At 37.1% G+C, this 19,544-nt stretch overlaps 1 protein-coding gene across 1 annotated transcript in view; it reads right to left on the reverse strand.

Moving 5' to 3' along the window:
- ATG2 (autophagy 2) overlaps positions 1-17,717 on the reverse strand; it is a 31,584-nt gene extending 13,867 nt beyond the window's left edge. The window contains exons 1-6 of the mRNA XM_089996850.1: positions 17,387-17,717; positions 11,386-12,491; positions 11,080-11,225; positions 3,845-4,098; positions 418-3,747; positions 184-296 (exon numbers count right to left, since the gene is read on the reverse strand). Of these exons, the coding sequence (XP_089852976.1) occupies positions 184-296; positions 418-3,747; positions 3,845-4,098; positions 11,080-11,225; positions 11,386-12,491; positions 17,387-17,554 (5,117 nt within the window). The 5' untranslated portion in view covers positions 17,555-17,717. The remainder of the gene's footprint in view (positions 1-183; positions 297-417; positions 3,748-3,844; positions 4,099-11,079; positions 11,226-11,385; positions 12,492-17,386) is intronic.
- Between the last annotated feature and the right edge of the window lie 1,827 nt (positions 17,718-19,544).

Consider the following 19,544-nt stretch of genomic DNA (forward strand, 5'->3'; position numbering starts at 1 on the left):
TTGTGCCAAGGTTATATGCTTAGCAGTCAGAAAAAACAAAGAGAGACCATACACTATTCTTTAAGAAGATTATGGCAATGTAACATATAATAACATTCATTCAAGTCACATCAGTCACAATGGCAAATCAGATGCAGATTACCTACAAAAGCTAGAAATGAAGGGGCGAGAGAGAGAGATGACCTGTATTCTTCAAGAGGGATCAGAGGATCTGGCTTAACAGATTCTAAAATCAAATTTACTGCTTTTGCATGACTTTCTCTAGGGTGAAATTTTGAATGATAATATCCTAGCACCTTCAACACACAAAACAGACAAATTTATGAATTTCAGTTTGACCTATTGCAATGAAAAATCAATCTATTAAAAATTAAAAGATCCAAAGAAAATAATGGTTCCATTAGGACAAATGCTTACCATTTTCCATGGTGCATCTTTGCTGCTATCATATACATGAACCTCCTGGACAGACACTGAAAGCTTAGATACATGCAGTCCTCCATCGGGAAAAATATCATATTCAATGTTCATCCCCAACAATGACAGTTCTAAGCATTTGGTAGTGTCACGTCCACCTACCTTTGAAACATGTGAACGGTACCTCTTAGAGCTGGACCAATCAGATCCTGCAAACATTGCCCATGTAGCATTGACGTTTTCAAGAATAATCCGTCCTTTTCTCTTCAACTCTCCACTGGGTGAAGCAGAACCATTAGAGCTTGAATTTTCACTACTAACCCTCGATTTTGCATATCCTGAAGAATGGTTTATATTTGGGATATGATTCTCTACGATGCAAAATGAGCCATCTTTATACCATCCACTCCTCCCACTGTCCACATCTCCACACGCTGAAACAATGGTTCTAGATGAAAGACCTGCTTCACTGTATTTACGATAACCACTAGGACCCTGTGCAGGAAGTTTTGCATCTAGTAAATAGTAATCATCTATAAATTCAGGCAAGCAATTGGGAGATGATTCATCAACATTTCCTGGTTCAGAATGATGCAGTAACTTATTTGAGGCATTTAGGAGAAAAACATCACTACTTGTAGATGTAGTTACATTTAGAAAGTATCCCTTTTCTTGAAGAACTTCATCAGGTGAAACATAAGAACGATTGCCCAGGGTTTCAGATGGATGAAAAGCCCGAGATGCTCCCTCATGAAAAACATCATCTAATATCTCATCCATTAGTCCAGGTGCCACGGAGTTATTATCTTGGGTTGTACTATTAGCCTGCTCAGAAAGAGGAGATGTAGCAACATTTCCATCAAGTATTTTTGTCTCACTGCCTTCAACATTGGCTTGCATGACACTATTCCATCTAGTCTGCAAGTGCATCACAGACTCTGTTATATCAGGAGCAAAAAGCTGCTGAAGTTGGGCAGCCAAGCAAATGAGACCAGCTGTTGTGTCATGGCATGTATTGATTTTGACATGACAACCTGAGCAACTTAGTTCCCATGTGGCATCTTTAGAATCAATCTTCAGAATCACTTCCATCAGGGTCTCCCCAGCTATTTTAACATAACCATTAGTATGGAGATGCCCTACATCATAGTCCACCAAACTCCTCAAAGCAGGCAACTCACAAAGAAGGAGGCCTATATCTTGAATTCCAATTGTATAATCATTAGAGGCTGAATTACCAGAAGTTCTATTAGAAACATACAATGAAGTTGCAGCCAAAAGACATGCCACACCTTGCTCCCCAAGTTTTTCTGTGGATTTAGAATCCAGAGATTCATATTTGAACTCATCATTGCGGACCTTAAAGCCATTCTGATAAGGCTCGTAACTCAGACCAACATCCAAAAGTTCCAGAAAAAAGGACTGATAACCCTCTTCCTTCTGAGAGCAACCATTTTGTCTATCAATGTCAGAAGCACATGCACCATCACTAGCAGGCAAACAAAAGAAGGACGATATAGCTGCCAACCAATCCAAACGGCCACCTGGAGCAACTAGGGTCCCGCATTTGACAGTTACCGATGTTGCTGTTTGCAACATATTGGGATAACTGAGATGAATGACTGAAGTACCAGCAAAGCCAGATGACAAAGCATTGGTGCCACATCCATCACCCCGTCTCATGGCAGAGTTCCTGGTACAGAGCAGCATAAGATCCTCACATGCACCTGAGACTTCTCCAGCTATCTTAACAATGGAACCCCACAGCTCACCTTCACCATGGCTTACCCAAAGAATGCTCGAGCTTGGCATTCCACCTATATTTGTCCCAGAAAGCAATTCAAACTTCGCAACAGTCAGACGTACACTAGCCCAAGAACCTGGGAGTTCCGTCTGGATTGATCTATTGACATCTAATGCCTCCTCCAATTTGATTGAAATGTCTAGCACATCGCATTCCAAAAGGAATAATGAGTGGGAAAGCTTTATATCATGGGATTGTGGTTTCTCTTTCGAAAGGTTCTCATCTACATTTACATCATTTTGCACTGGGCCATCACTAGAGAAAACATCCAGCACTTGGCTTATTAGATGCACTAGCAATGCATATTCAGTGTGCCCAAGACTAACTGAAGCTCGAGTAAAATGGACGTGGAAGGTAAAAGCAGAACTAGAAATCAATTCCTGCCGTAATTGGGAACTCACACCTGCTTGATCATTGATAGTTGCTACAGATGCAAATTCACATTTTCTCCCAGAATCTTTGCTCCTACAGAAATTTCTTGAAGTAGCCGCATCCCATGCACTCTTTACTACATGCATGTCTGCGACAGGACCAGCTTTCCAGATCATAAAAATACCAGCACATTCATCACAAGTTCCTGTGACGGATGAGAAAATCTCTTTTGCAGAAAATGATGGTTTACTAGAGACACATGAGTCGCCCTTCGAAGCATCTTTATCAGGTGAAGAAATTAGATAAATACTTAAGTTACCAGTGTTCAAAAGAATAGAAGAGGAAGGCGTGCAAGTGAGACTACCCCTTGAACATCCACTGTGCGCATGAAAAGTGTCTCCAACTAGATTTGTCCTGACAGATGGACACAGGTTAAGAACAATGAAATTATTATGGATGTACAAACTTCTAGAATCCCCACATCCCTGAACGGGGAAGCACAGAATTATTCTTGTGTCCGAAAGAACAACACTCCCTTGCAGATTTGTCTCTGTAGGATTTACCATACCTCCACCTGTTTGATCAAACTCTTTGTGAACCTGTGGAACACAAGTCAAGGTGTCTGAACTTCCAGACACAACACTTGACATAGCAGTTTTACCAACTGAATTGCACAGATCCAACAGCATATTGACAGTATTTAGGTTAACCCACAACATGATTGGTGGAAGCTTAACACAGAATGAGGTTGACGTTTTTGGTTTGTCATTAGCATGTCTAGATATCACTGAAATTAGTTGCTCGGAGAAAATGTCAGTTCTCAAGATGTTCACCTTGATACACTTGGCCTTTGAAATAGGTTTGCGAAAATCTCCTTGCACATTAGCATTCACAGGCTCCACCTCCAAGTCCCCATCCTCAATATTTAACTGACTCACACTCTTGAACATATTAGGATCTTCGAATGAAAAAGGGAATGGCGGAAGAGCACCATGAACTTCTGCCTGCAAAGAATCAACAGAATTCACCTCTCCAAACAGTTCATTCCCATTAACTGATGAGTTCAAATTTGTAGCTCCATCTCTAAAATTAAAGCAATCATCAACAGTGATCTGCTTCAGTACTGCTTCAAGCTTCACTTCTTGGGGGGAAATCTGTTGCCTTTGCCAGACATTAACATCAGTTCAACGAACAAAGAAATGAAAAAGTACATAAATTATACTCACATCTAAAATTGTCTGCAATTATTACCTGGAAAGTAACAGTAACTCCGTGAAGCCTGGCTTCTAGATAATGCACAAATCCATGAAAACAATCAGCTTGATCTGGCAAAGTATACTGCTGCTCAGGGTGCTCAGATTTGACAACAGAATGCTTGTTGATATACATACTTTCCCCACGGCTCTTCAGGTCACTAGACCTGTTTTGTCTCTCATCATGGAAGAAAAAAATGATGGATATTCCAGCAATTGTTGCATTTATATTTGTTTCAACATGCTGCTGCTCTGTACAAACAACAGGATCACAATCAAGGTCTCGACTCTGGAGTCCTGAACAACTGAAACATCACACACACACACACACACACACACACACACACACACACACACACACACACACACACATTAATTGTTGCAACACATGCTTCCATTGCTTAAATAAATTTCACAGTTAAGATAAAAGAAAAGCAGAACAGAACTTACATAAGAGCATGACAAGATATGAATCAATAAGCTTTAAACTTTAAGTATGCTATATTAAGCTCACCTGACATTCCACCATTTACAGCTACAAGTTGACATTATCTATGTAGTCAAAAGCGCTAGGCACCTAGTCAGTAGACTCCTAAAAAGATTAGTCAAGGACTAGGCAGGACTAGTCGGTACCCCAATTAAAATATAAAAAAGTATACAAAATATACATAAAAATATGTTTAATTCTTTTACTAATAAGATGTTTCCATTACACAAGTACAAAATTACACATGCTTTCATATATTAATATACATAACCATAATATACATATACATAATTGTACACACACACACATATATATATATATATTCAATTATTCACAACATATTCAGTATAATCAACAAAATATGCTTTCAGCCTTTCACAGAAGCACAATAACACATATATACATAAGAAACAAAGTAACAGACACATATATAAAAAACATAATCCATTAAAATTAATTGTGCATGATTTCAATGTTTTACAGAAAAAATCCCAAAAGCAAAGTAACACACACACACACACACACACACACACACACACACACACACACACACACACACACACATATATATATATAACTAAGCATGTTTTCATCATTTCACAAAACGAATCACAAACACAATATATATACAAAAAAATAACAGAATATATAAGAATAATAAATGGTTAAAATGCCCTTGTGCCTATGCATGGGCAGCTTAGTCACATACTAGGCGCCTTAGTCAATGCCTAGTCGGCAAAATTTGTACTTTTAAGGTGCCCACCTAGGAATTGCAAAGCCTAGGCGTTTTACTTATGCCTAGACCGACAATGTGGACTAGTCGGGGCTTTTGACTACATAGGACATTATAACTAAGAACACTAAAATAATTTATGCTTATTGGATAACTTTATATTTCATTCCTAGAATCGAAAAAATTGCAAAATATGGGGCAGTGTAAAGGCCACTTAATCTGGGATCAACAGCTGTGGCAGAAACTAAGATATGTGTCGACCAGAGTATCGTACATGAGCTCATAGTTCCTGCCAACCGAATACAAGTGGCAGCAGGTTTTGAGCAAGAATTGCATGGTTTGGTTTTGTCTGACTAGCAGCCACCCAAACTCTAAACATTAAAATATGGCGACCTGGAATAACAGGCATGAAAGTTGACAAGATGAAAGCTACCAACAAAGATCAACTGTTCATAAAGAATACTTTTGCTTAAAATAATGCACCTGCCTTCACTATTCTGAAACTGCAGGAAACCTAACAATCCTCACGTTAGACAAAAACAACTGTGCTTTCTTAAATTAACAAGTATTCTAATATAACACAAGAGACCTAAGAATAATGTCATTTTCCAATGTATGATATTTTTTAACATGGAAACTATATACCCTTTTCCAAATTACAAGCTTAACACTACATTATCACCCCACATGTTCTTGGAGATAAAACAATGAAAAGTGTCCTAGTAACACAGATTTAACATAATCTTTTCAGTTTTTTCTTGTCATGAACCCAACCACCACCACCACCACCACCCCCCCCCCCCGCCGCCGCCACACACACACACACAAAGAAGACGAACATCACTGAAGGATGAAAGCTATGCAGCAAGAATAAATATATGATGGACTTTCAATGAATCAGGAGAGGTTACATAAACGCATCCCAAGGATGCATCAAAGGTGATTCTTAATTTCTTACAATATCTAATGATCTTTAGGCACCTCAAGGATCTTGATGGTGATAGAAATGTGGTAAACTCAATGACCACAATTTCTAGAAGTATCTTTTCGTAGCTTCAACACATTAGTGAATAACCTAAATCTTGTTATGATGGGAGACAGTTGGAAGAAAGATTCAATAAAATTGTCTGCCAATAAAAGAAGGGAGAGATGGAAGGATAGGTTCAAGTTAGATCAAAATGCAACACTAGGAGGGAGAAGTTTTAGGAAAGGAGAACACTTCCAAAGCCGTCTTCGGATTGCAAATGCAGCATTGTAAATACAGGAACTAAAAGACACGTTATTGGTGCTGCAGATGTGGATAAGATGATGAGGATGGAGGCAACATGGACGCGAAGAAGGCAACTGTCAAGAGCACCCAATCACCACATGGGAGATACCGTTTGGCAGTTTGAAGAGTCAACTATGGTTCCAAGAATAGACCCTTCCATAGCTCTTCAAAAAATTTCAACCTGCCTCTTGTGTTTGGAGACATGTCCATCATTGAACAAGAAAAAGAATTACCAGCTCAATTTATTAGCAAGAATATGTAGGACCGAACACAAGAGAGGAAGATAAGAAAGAACACAGTTACCAAAGGAGAAGACCCATTATTTCATTTTTGCATTTATTGTGATTAGTTAAAGAAATCAATCAAAAACATTAAAAAAAAACTCTCTTTCTAATACGCAGACCTTACCAGAGTTACCAGTCGAGGAAGCGGGAGCGGGAAGCGAGGCACTTTCAAAAATTTAGGAAGCGGGGAAGAGTGGGACTACTTAGAAGAAAATTCTGAACCGTCTCGGAAGCGACCTAGGAAGCGAACCGGAAGCGAGGGGGAAGCGAAAAAAATAGAAAAAATGGGGAAGCATGGGGGAAGCGCGCTTCCCATAAAAGGGAGGTGCGCTTCCCAAAAAAAGGGGGACACTTCCCCTCATGCTTCGGAAGCGCGACGTTTCGCGCTTCCCCTTTTACCTAGGCGCTTCCGGTAACTCTGGACCTTACTAAAACCTTTTAAATTTCTAATACTTACTCAAACTTGTTATACTATTGAAGTAAATATTTTTTTATTGGAATGAAAGTAAATATCTGATTTTGATGCTTCATTTACAATTTTTTCATGGCATTAGTGTATTCATTATTTTTATTTTTTAAATAATTTAATCTTAAACCTCTTTGACATGTAATAAGGATGCTTTTGTAAATTGTAATCATGGTTGTCTTTATTATAGGTGCCATATATTATTTGGTTATTGTGCATATTTATTCATGTTATAATGATTCCATAATTATATTTACTTAATATTATAGTTTGATTGCTCAAATGTGTTTGACTCTCTTTGTAGTTGATTTTTTAATTCCTACAACAATTTTATTTTAATTTTTTTGTATTTTAAATATTTTTTTAAAGCTTTATTCAAATTTGATTTTCTTCCATGCATCCTATGTTATGATATGGTATGATAAGCTCCAGTTTTGAAACCTTCTGATATGTTTTCTACAACATTGAGAGTCTAAGGATGTAAAAGCCAAGAGAGCAACTCTCACAGAGTCATAGATTGTCTTGTTAGGAGCTTATGGTAACCTAGCAGGTCACCAAGCAACAAGGGAGGCACAGATCAAAGAGAGGAGATGGGGCTTCAAACAGCCTTCTTCAATATCAAATGCCACTGAATCCAATGGGGGTTAATAACAAGATTTTAGCCAATAAGGTATCTTACTATCCCTAACCCAAATAATAGTACCCTTACATGAATGATTTCAAATGCTTGAAGCTTCCTCATTCGGATCTCTGATCATTAATTCATCATTTCATACTCTCTTAGCTCCTATGGAAAGTAATCTATCATTGGCATTTGCCATACAATTGATATTGTACACAAGATGCCAAGTTAAATATTAAGTGTGTCTAAGATGGGAAAGTCAAGTAGCCATGGATACTTCCAAAGCCAGACTTTCACTCCTCCTGAATGGTCCAGTGACTAACTAATTTCGAGGAATGCAGCACCTATCAAAAGCTAGGGTAAGAGAGTACATTACAAAATGTTCTTCATGATACCCAACTATTTAGGAAGTTTCCCACTGAAAGGTCATAAAGATGCACACTCAGCCTATTAAAAAAAATCTACCAAAATCCAGCTCAATGAATATGATAATTCCTGCAATTTGGTTGCAGATATGTAGATGAATGAACTTCAGCACAGCAACCAAAATCTTTTAGCACATAAAAAAGAATACGTGAATTAAGTCAATGTTTCATTCCAATTTAATACAGCAGTGACCAAATGACTAGTGCGAGATAGAGCCAATTATGACCACAACTAATCAATTGATTAAGGATATCAATGGTAAGATATTTTATGATCCTTGATTGAGAGGTTCCCGAGAAAAGGTTACTACTATCCCATGAAAAGCAGATTTGTGCTCCTGGTTGGCCAATTTTCGTCCAAACTTGTTCTTTTCAAAAAATGCAACAACAACAACAGCAACTACGCCTTCATCCCAAAACAATTGGGGTCGGCGATATGAACCAAAAAAGAAAATCATTCTGGGTCTTCCACATGAATCCTTCTCCTCCAATCATTTTTATCCAATGCCATGTCCTCGGTAAGGTTCAAAGCATTCATATCCTTTCCTATCATCTCCATCCAAGTCTTCTTAGGCCTACCCCGACCTCTTTTAACTAATATATTTTTTCATTTCTCCATCCTTCTAACTGAAGCATCATTAGGCCTTCGCCGAATATGTCCAAACCACTGTAAACGATTCTCTCTCATCTTATTTTCAATGGATGCAACGCCTACCTTCTTACGTATCTCCTCGTTTCGAATCTTATCTTTTATTGTATTTCCACACATCCATCTAAGCATACGCATCTCAGCTACACTCATTTTTTGAATATGATGTCTCTTGGCAGCCCAACATTCCGTACCATATAGTAAAGCGGGCCTAATTGTCATCCTATAAAACTTTCTCTTTAACCGCAATGGCATTCTACAATCACACAACACTCAAGTTGCACTTTTCCATTTCATCCACCCAACCTTTATCCTATGATTTACATCTCCATCAATTTCTCCATACTTTTGAAAGATAGATCCCAAATATTTGAAACAGTCATCCACCGGTATTTTTTGCTCACCAAGCTTCACTACACTCCCATCACTACTTCGTTGCTTACTAAACCGACATTCCATATATTTTGTCTTACTCTTACTCAACTTAAAACCTCTTGCTTCCCATGTCTGTCTTCATAATTCTAACTTAGCATTAACCTCAGCTCTAGACTCATCAATCAAAACAATATCATCAGCAAACAACATACACCATGGCACATTTTCTTGAATTGATCTCGTAAGCTCATACATCACTATAGCAAATAGGAAAGGGCTTAATGCAGTTCCTTGTTGTAACCCAACCGTTATAGGAAAATTGGTTGTCACCCCTCTATAAGTGCGGACATTGGTTACTACTCCTTCGTACATATCTTTAATTATACTAATGTACTTGAGAGAAACACATTTCTTCATTATTGTCCATCAAAGAACATCCCTAGGTACTCTATCATATGCCTTCTCCAAATCAATAAAAACGATATGCAAATCTTTGTTCCTCTCTCTATATCTCTCAATAAGTTGTCTAAGAAGATGGATAGCTTTCATAGTTGATCTTTCAGGCATAAAACCAAATTGATTCTCCGATATCATGACAACCTTCCTCAACTTATACTCAATCACCATCTCCCAAAGTTTCATAGTATGACTCATGAGTTTTATACCACGATAGTTTGTGCAATCTTGTATATCACCCTTATTCTTATATAGAGGCACCAAAGTACTATTCCTTCACTCATTAGGCATCTTATTTGTCCGCCAAATCTTATTAAAAAGATTTGTTAACCATCCTAAACATTTCTCACCCAAGCATTTTCAAGCCTCGATAGGTATACCATCTGGGCCAACTGCCCTTCATGATTTCATTTTCTTCAAAGCCTCTACAATTTCTTTCTTTTGAATCTTACGCATGAAGTCACGATTCAATTCATGAAAAGGAATGGAAAAGTCTCCAAGATCCTGAGCATGACTTCCATTAAATAGCTTATCAAAATAATCTTTCTATCTCTCCTTAATCTCCTCATCTTTGACTAAAACCCTTTGCGTTTTATCTTTGATACATCTAACCAGACTCAGATCCCTCGATTTTCTATCTCTCATCTTTGCAAGCCTATAAATATCATTCTCACCCTCTTTGGTATCCAATTTGTCATAAACCTCCTTATAAAGCTTATCCCTCGCGTTTCGAACTACTTTTTTAGCTTCCTTCTTTGCTATCATATACTTCTCCAAATTCTCATTATCACGACTCTTAGATTTCTATAACACTCTCATTTAACCTTAATAGTTAATTTGACATCCTCGTTCCACCATGATGTATACTTACCTAGCAGTGCACCGCCTTTAGACTCACCCAATACCTCATTAGCCACCTTTCTCATGCCACCCGCTATCTTATTCCATATTGATTCTGAATCCTCCTCGAAACACCAATCAACTTCCTTAACTACCTGCTCTACAAACATTCCTTGTTTAGCTCCTTTCAGTGCCCACCACTTAATTCTAGGATCTATCATATGTCTATCCCTTTTGCGGCATTTTCTAATTCTAAGATCTAAAATTAAGACTCTATGTTGTGTAGCTACACTTTCTTCCGGTATAACCTTACAATCTTCCCAAAATTGACGCTTAATGGAATCATCTAAACCTACTTGGTGCATAAACACTAATTGTTCTTTTCAAAAAATAATGGGACAAAATAAGCCTATCAGGAGCACAAAATGCCCATCTAAAATGTAAGTATTTGTTAGACCTCAGGCCTTTTCCCACTTTCTGCATAAGCTGAACTCATAGATACCTTCTCTTAGATTAGCCATGTCCATTATCAAAACAGACAGTAAGCGAAACACTAAAACATGATGTTGACAGACAAAGGTAAACAGACATAATGTGTACAAGCCCCAGGGAAGTGGCGCACTTACCAGTTGGGATATGCAGTGATCCAGAAGCAAGGGTAGAAGCAGCAGATATTGTATTGAAAACAGAGCAGGTCCAGTTCCATATACCACTGCTACTAAGAGCTGACTGAGAACCCATGCCATCAAGACATTCGAAGAACTGATCTACGCTGTAAAGGAGTAATAAGCATGTGTGAGTCTATTATTTAAATCATGCAGTTCAGCTGCAACCAACTGCAACCCAAATACCTGGTTATCAAATAAATAGCAACGCAATTTTCAGACACAAAAAAAAAATATGAGCAATATTTAAGATGAATTAGAAACAACCTTGCCCCAAAATCTGCCTCCACTTCAGCAACATTGTTTTTCGCTTTGTCAACACCCAGTGGCACCCAATCAAGTATTAAATGAGTCCCAGGAAGCAACCCATTTGGTGTAGTTTCAAAACCAATATGAGAGTTCATGTTTGCTACCAACTTGTCGCTGCTAGGGATCAATCTCTCAGCATCAATCATACGTGAAACCAAACTAAATGGATGACAGTGAGATGCAGATCTTGAACCTACATCAGAATCCACAGCCTTGCAACACGTCTTTCTGCTAATGTTTTTCTCAAAAAATTTGAAAGACTCCCACAAAAAAATGATAAACTCTATGGAGCTAGGCTGAAACCTTATCTCAAATGGATCAATATAGAAGTCTGCATCCACTCTGCCAATATCTAAAGAACCATTTTTCCATGGCATGCTTAGCTTCAGAGTTCCACAAAGACCACCATTTTCCCCAGTAAAAATAGGAATTGGAGGGAATGATGCCTTGCAGCTTTCACCAGGGCCCAATCCTGAGGTACTTGGAAATTGAGACCGACTTTCTTCATCAATCATCCGAACAAGTTCCACTGTTGCCCCACGGAAAGTCGCAAAATTCGTTAATTTTGCCATCCCTAGGAAGCCATCACCACGTGAACCTGAGTCTGAATGTGTGTTAGCATTTTCAGACAGACATGTCCCATATTCCATTTCCATCATATGAAAAACCATGATGTTGCGAACGGGTGACATCTTTCCAAGCTTTTCTGTGTGGGGATCCAGTGCAACAATCAGATTTCTTATCTTTACATGGAAATTAGAAAGCAAGCACTTCACCAAATTCGCTATTGTCTTTACTCCCTCATGAACATCTAAAGGAACCAACCCAGCATCTTGATGGATCCTACCATCCACATCCTTAAAGGGATTACCTAAAACTGATGACTTATCATCTTCACATGACATCACACCTTCAACAGTTCCTGGTATCTTTTCCACCAACAGTGGCGAAAGGACAAGCTCAAGATCCTTTATTTCAACCTCGCAATTACTTACCTTCCATGGTATTTTGACTAATAAAGAACCGATGGATCCATCTTTGACCATGACAGGTGCCATACCTAGCTGCAAAACACAAAGGCAAACATAAATTGTCAGTTTTACATTTTATTCAGCATATTGGCATTATAGCATCTTCCATATCTTCAAAAATTGTCACAATGTGAAGACCTGCACCATTTAACACTTCATCCATTGATGATTAACATACTGTGCATTAGCTCACCATTTTAAATTTTGAATTGAAGCTGGTTGAAGAATCATGCATGTCATTTAAGCATAAACTATTATCTTCAAGTAATAAATGGCATATAATTATCATCAACACAATATTAGATATGGATCCCGCACTGCAGAGGTATATTCCTGGTTTCCAGAAGTTATCACATACAGTTCCCTACATTTGTGCTCAAAACAGTTGTCTGTGAATTGGGCATTTCCAACACTTTTTTTGCAAATCCAACCATGTATGTGTCCGATGGTGAATTTGCTAGGAATCAGCTGTTGGATCGTGTATTTTCGATGAAAAAAATATGTTTTTTGGATGCATGAATATTTATGAAAATTATGAGCCGTTGATTTTAAAACCTTAAAAAATCTTGTTTATGCATCAGAATTGGATGATTCAAGAGCTGGTCCTTATGAAACCAAGTATGTAGATCACATTTGTACGGTTAGATTCAAGAGAAAAGAACAAAAAATCCAAGAAAATCGTGGCACACATGGTATTTCTTATATTCTAGTGACTATATATACATGGTTTATATTTAATACAGATGATTGTAACTTGTAAGTGTAATCTAGTTTGAATCTCATGATGCAAGTTGTTTTGACTCAATCTAACCTTGTAGATGTGTTCAGCATGCTTGATTTAGTGGGAAACTACTCTTAGGTCATGTTTCTTTGATAAATTGGTGCATTTACAACCACCCATTTTTGCATTGCCAAAAAAACTTGTACATTGGTCGGATTTCGACGTATCAAAAGTCGGTTCCCACTAAAAACAGTATGTAGATCACATCCATGAGATCACTTGAACCAAGAAAAAAAATTAAAAAAAACCAAGTTTAATAAGTCATTTGGACATACAAATGATTGTAGCAAACTTTATATATATCATAGTCATCTCAGCTATATCTCGGCAAGGAAATTTCTCGTGATAATATAGGTTTAGCGATAAATCTCGGGAAAAACTCAGGGCTTAAAAAGTTTTAAAAAATATAAAAATAGCAGAAATAAGTAAATAACATATTTAGATAATAAAATACAAGTAGAAAAAGAAATAAGTAAAAAATATAAAAAAATAAGAAAAACGTAGTAAAGATATAGAAAACAAGTAAAAAGTAAGAAGTATTGATAATAAATTAATAATGTGATGGCATCGTGATAATATTGTGATATTATATTATATAAATTTCTGATATTTTCAAAATATCGTGATATTTTCAAAATATCGTGATATTTTCAAAATATCGTGATATTTTGTCTTTAATATCGTTTTTATGAATTTATAGTGATAGTATTCCTATATTTTCAAAATATAGCATATATCATCAGTGTTGTGAAAAAAGTTGAGGCGTAGCGAGGCGCTCAACCATGTATGTGTTTGTGACTATCATATATATATACATCAAACTTACCAATAGCGTCAATATTATGAAAATATAGCAATATTATCACCATTTTCAGCCAGACTGATAATATCAGCAAAACATCACAAAATAAAGATATTGTGATAATATCACAATATTTTTGTGATATTTAAAAAAATCTTATTTTTATATATTTTAAGTTTACATTTTCTATTTTTGGGGTTTTTTAAAACTTGTTAATTTATATATTTTGCAAGAAAAAATAGAAAACCTATTACTTTCCTATCTTTTTTATTATTATTTATATTTTTCAAATTTTAAAGCTTCTGAGATTTTCCCGAAAAAAAAGCACTTCTTGAAAATATCTCTGAGGAAAACCCTTGCTGAGAAATTACCTTGAACAATATAGGTGACTATGATATATATATAAGTCACACGGACTCGGCTAAAAGGTCAACGCACCCGCGTCGACCGTACCCGACACGAGTGCGGACACGGGTGTGGCTTCGAACACGGGGCGGACACGGTCAACTAAGTGTCAGACTCGGTCAACGCATCAGAGCCGAGTCCGTCCACATTTTGGACTCGGTCAACTTTGACCGAGTCTATTTTCGTCCATTTTTTAGGGCAAAAAACGTATAAAAACTAAAAAAAAAAACGATCTTTGATCGTCTTCCTCCTTCTTTATGTATTATATTTTGGTAAGTTTGTGTTGTTACTTCAATAGAATTACTTTTTTATTTTTGCTTTAAAATTTATAATCTTATTATTGTTATATATATATATTTTTAAATATATATATATATAGCTGTGTCCCCGTGTCCAAAATTTTTGAAATTGCTCCACACCCGTGTCGTACCCGCACCCATATATATATATATATATATATATATTGTATGACATTGTACTGGACGTTTTGTGGATCTGGTCATACAGATGCAATCCTATGAGCAAACATATATTAAGAGATTTTGATGTTTTGCCAGGTATTCAAGGAATCTAAAAATCAGTGACCCATGCACCAAATTTCATGGCAAAAAAAAAAATTAGCATTAAACTAATTAGATTCAAATTATATTTCTACATAAAAACCCATGAGAAGACATGTTTACATAGATTGATTCAGTAAACCATACTTGTATCTTTGACATTTTATTTGATCGTGTGGCACTTTTGACAGTGCCAAAGATCCACAAGTTAAAAAATATACAAGGACCACTAGCCATTGGTTATAAGAGTGCGGAGATCACAGTTACATCTAATTGGGAGACAGCCTCTGTACCATCCAAACTACATGACCGATAATTGATAGAATCCAATTAAACAGCTTTTAATACTGCAGTATGGCTTCCTCTGTTTTTGAAGAAGGATTATATTACTCAGTCTTTTCCCAAGTAGCACCATACGATGTCCAAGAGAAAACTAGCAATGTTTTATGATTTCTAACAATGAAGCAATCGTTCACTAACCAGCAAGCAGAAAAGATAGGTCATGAAGCCAAAGGAAAAGACTGCAGTATGGCTTCCTCTGTACCATCCAACCTACATGACCAATAATTGATAGAATCCAATTAAACAGCTTTTAATACTGCAGTATGGCTTCCTCTGTTTTTGAAGAAGGATTATATTACTCAGTCTTTTCCCAAGTAGCACCATACGATGTCCAAGAGAAAACTAGCAATGTTTTATGATTTCTAACAATGAAGCAATCGTTCACTAACCACCAAATTTCATGGCAAAAAAAAAATAGCATTAAACTAATTAGATTCAAATCATATTTCTACATAAAAACCCATGAGAAGACATGTTTACATAGATTGATTCAGTAAACCATACTTGTATCTTTGACATTTTATTTGATCGTGTGGCACTTTTGACAGTGCCAAAGATGCACAAGTTAAAAAATATACAAGGACCACTAGCCATTGGTTATAAGAGTGCAGAGATCACAGTTACATCTAATTGGGAGACAGTCTCTGTACCATCCAACCTACATGACCAATAATTGATAGAATCCAATTAAACAGCTTTTAATACTGCAGTATGGCTTCCTCTGTTTTTGAAGAAGGATTATATTACACAGTCTTTTCCCAAGTAGCACCATACGATGTCCAAGAGAAAACTAGCAATGTTTTATGATTTCTAACAATGAAGCAATCGTTCACTAACCAGCAAGCAGAAAAGATAGGTCATGACACATCAAGCCAAAGGAATGGATATGAACCTAATCCATACCTAACCTAAGCAATTCAGTCCTTGTGCCTAACCAAGGCCAGGTATAGGTCATTGTGAATTGGTCCTCAAAGAAAATACTCCATAACAACCAAGTGGCAAGAGAAAGGCAGAGCAGAAGAGAAAATGATAAAAAAAAGACCTCCGAGAAAGAATTAGTCAAAAAATAGATGTATACAATATCATTACCAAAACGACTTGATAAAAATGGGATAATCACTGGATCACGAGGAAGATGCACCATAAAGAATCATAGCCTTTAACCATTGAGACATGTCACTCGATCAAAAAGCTTCTTACAGATAAGGGCATCCTATTCTTCAGAAACTATCTACATGAGGAGCTTAAAATAAGAAGGCCCCTTTCCTCATCCTGGGGGGACATGGAAGAATTTCACCAAAAGGCACTTTTATACTTCCATTGAACGAGCTTTCAATTTAATGAATAATACTGATATAAAGAAATTAACATCACAGATCATATCACCTAGATGAAAAATCAGATAATACCAAAATAAACCTTCACGATTACATTAAACGATCAATGCATGTGTACCACATTGCCACGACAAAAGAAGAAGATAAACTCCATCTCTCTCCTCAAACTTGAGGTATGCAGCTAACAGAAAACGCAACAAGAAGAGGAACCCCAAAATTTAAACCATCAAATACCTCGCCCAAACCTTTCCTTTTTTCTCGGTGCTCAATAAAAAAGGAGGACGGGTTGCTACGAACAGAATTTCGACAAATAACCCTAGCTCCATTCAGCCAAACTTAATTCATACACTTCCACAATCGAAAAAATTGAAGAACAAAAACAAATTAACCACAATCACCAAAACCAATACTCAGAAAAATCCAACCTTTGCCCCAAGCTACCAAACCAAAAACAAGCGCCCCAGCGAGAAACCCCCATCATCCTAATTCATACACTTCGAAAGTTGCAAAACTCGACGAACTCAACAAAATCAACAACAATTACCGAAACCAACACCTCAAAATCCAAAACAAAACAACCGGGCTGCCGCCGACAAACATTAACAACGAATTCAGCAACGCAAACCTAACTTGAATTCCCCGACGACCCTAAAACTCTGTGATCGAATCAGAATTAAGGGGAAAAGAAGGAATAGACGGACCTTCTGGTTGAGGTAGTCGACATTGAGGGCCAGGTCGTTGAGCTGGATGGAGCCGGATCCCAACTGGACGTCCAATTGGTCGAGATCGAGGTCCCCCAGTATGATCTTCCCCAGCTTCTTCTTCAGCACGAACCTGAAGACGTGCTTGAGCGCCCATCTCGAAAACATGGCGCCTGTCGACCTGCCGGAGCACCGGCGGGAGCGTCGCCGACCGCCGGAAACCCCCCAATTCGCTAGGGCTTTCGCACAAACCCCTTTAAGCCTTTACCTTAGGTTTTGGGGGACTGGAGAGGGGAAAGAGAAGGGAGATTTCCCATCAGAAGGAGGAGAAAGGGAATTTTAGTTCTTTACGCGACAGCGAAGAAGGAAAAGCAATGATATTGTCAAACAGGGATGAGAGAGTGGGTACCACACCGATCCGGGCAGCTGACCGACTTGGGCTCGTAATTGGCTGGATATGGAGTCGAGTTTGATCCGGATCCGTACCGTACCGATCCATGGCCATAAGGAAGGAAATCTGGAGCGAGGTGTCGCTTGAGAAGTTTCACATCAAACCCCCGTCCGACTGATTAAGATCCTCTATTTTTAAATGTATATATGTATATATAAGAGAGAGAGAGAGAGAGAGAGAGAAAGAGAAAGTAATAGGTAGATACCTAATGCTTTTTGTACGTACCACAAGTGAATAGGGTTTTTAGGTTGTTTTTAAAAAAATCTGACCATACGGATCAATTTGTTAGGAAATTATTTTTTTTAAATATATATATATATATATATAATTTTTAAGCATTGAATATTTTTTTTTAAATTATAAACTGTTGATTTTTTAATCTTATAAAAACGTGCTAGAATCAAACAATCGTAAATTAGATTCCCATAAAATCAAGCATGTCTCTGTGCTCAGATTTTAGAAAAAAGTGACAATCTTTTCAAAGCTCGGTAGGCATGCGGTAGCCACAAAAGCATCAAGCAAACCCCTACCCATTACTCTCTCTTTATATATATATATATATATATATATATATATATATATATATATATATATATATATATATATATATATATATATATATAGGTCATGTTGGGTCGAGTCAGTTAGATACCCCTGCAAAAATCATATTCATAAGCCAAACCTAACTTGCATGTTGCTCAGATCAGGTTTGGGTCTACCCAAATGCTATTCTGATTGGCATTTTTTATGCCTATACCAAAAAAATCAGTTTTGGTCGACCCAAATACTATCCGGTTTGGCATTTTTTATGCTCATATCCACAAATTCAGGTTCGGGTCAGGTCAAGTACATGTTATAAACTCGACCCCTAGACAACCCTAAGACCAACCAAGGTTGTCTATGGGTCAAGTTTATATTGGGTGTTTGACCCAACCTGAACCCAAGGGCATAAAAAATGTCAAAAATTGATCGTACTATCCTTCTAAAATGGCGTGATTTCAAAAATGCCTACCAATTTGCCAAAATCATCCCTTTGTCCAACATTACTGATTCTTGACTTTTTATTATATTTTTTATCATTCGCACAAGTGAACCTGTGATTGTCCATGCGATAGATATGTACGCTGTCTGAAGGTCACAACATCTCAATGACAAAGAGATTCGAATGAACATTTCATAGACCTGATAAAATTTGCATAAAAATTTGACCAACATGGCTAACTTAAATCTCAACACAGGAGATTCACATCTGAGATGCGTAGATCTTCTAAGATTTGCAAGCTTGATGCAAACCTTCTAGAATTTAAAAGATTGAGTTTATAAGATTCACTTCATACATTTGCAGAAGTCCTGACTTTTGCTCAAACATCATGCAAACTTTCTTTAACTAAAAATGCACATAAAGTCAGGACGTACGTCCGCAAATTTATGAAGTGAACCTCACATTAATATTATATGTGAAAGCCTGACATTTGTAAACATTATATGTGAAACTCCTATTAATGAAATATGAATTTATTTAACATGTAAATGTCTTAAGGTTATTTTGTGAATGTCCTTTCCCTCACATATTTTTTTGTTCTAGTTCATCATGTCCACGCCACATATTTGTCAACCTCCTCCTAACGTTCGCTCAGACGACTTGTGAACCTCCTTCTTATATACGAAACTTCTGACTTTAATTGTGGACCTACTTAACATTCTCAT

The sequence above is a fragment of the Nuphar pumila genome, chromosome 2 (assembly GCF_984573655.1).
Source record: "Nuphar pumila chromosome 2, dmNupPumi1.hap1.1, whole genome shotgun sequence".
Lineage (NCBI taxonomy): Eukaryota > Viridiplantae > Streptophyta > Magnoliopsida > Nymphaeales > Nymphaeaceae > Nuphar > Nuphar pumila.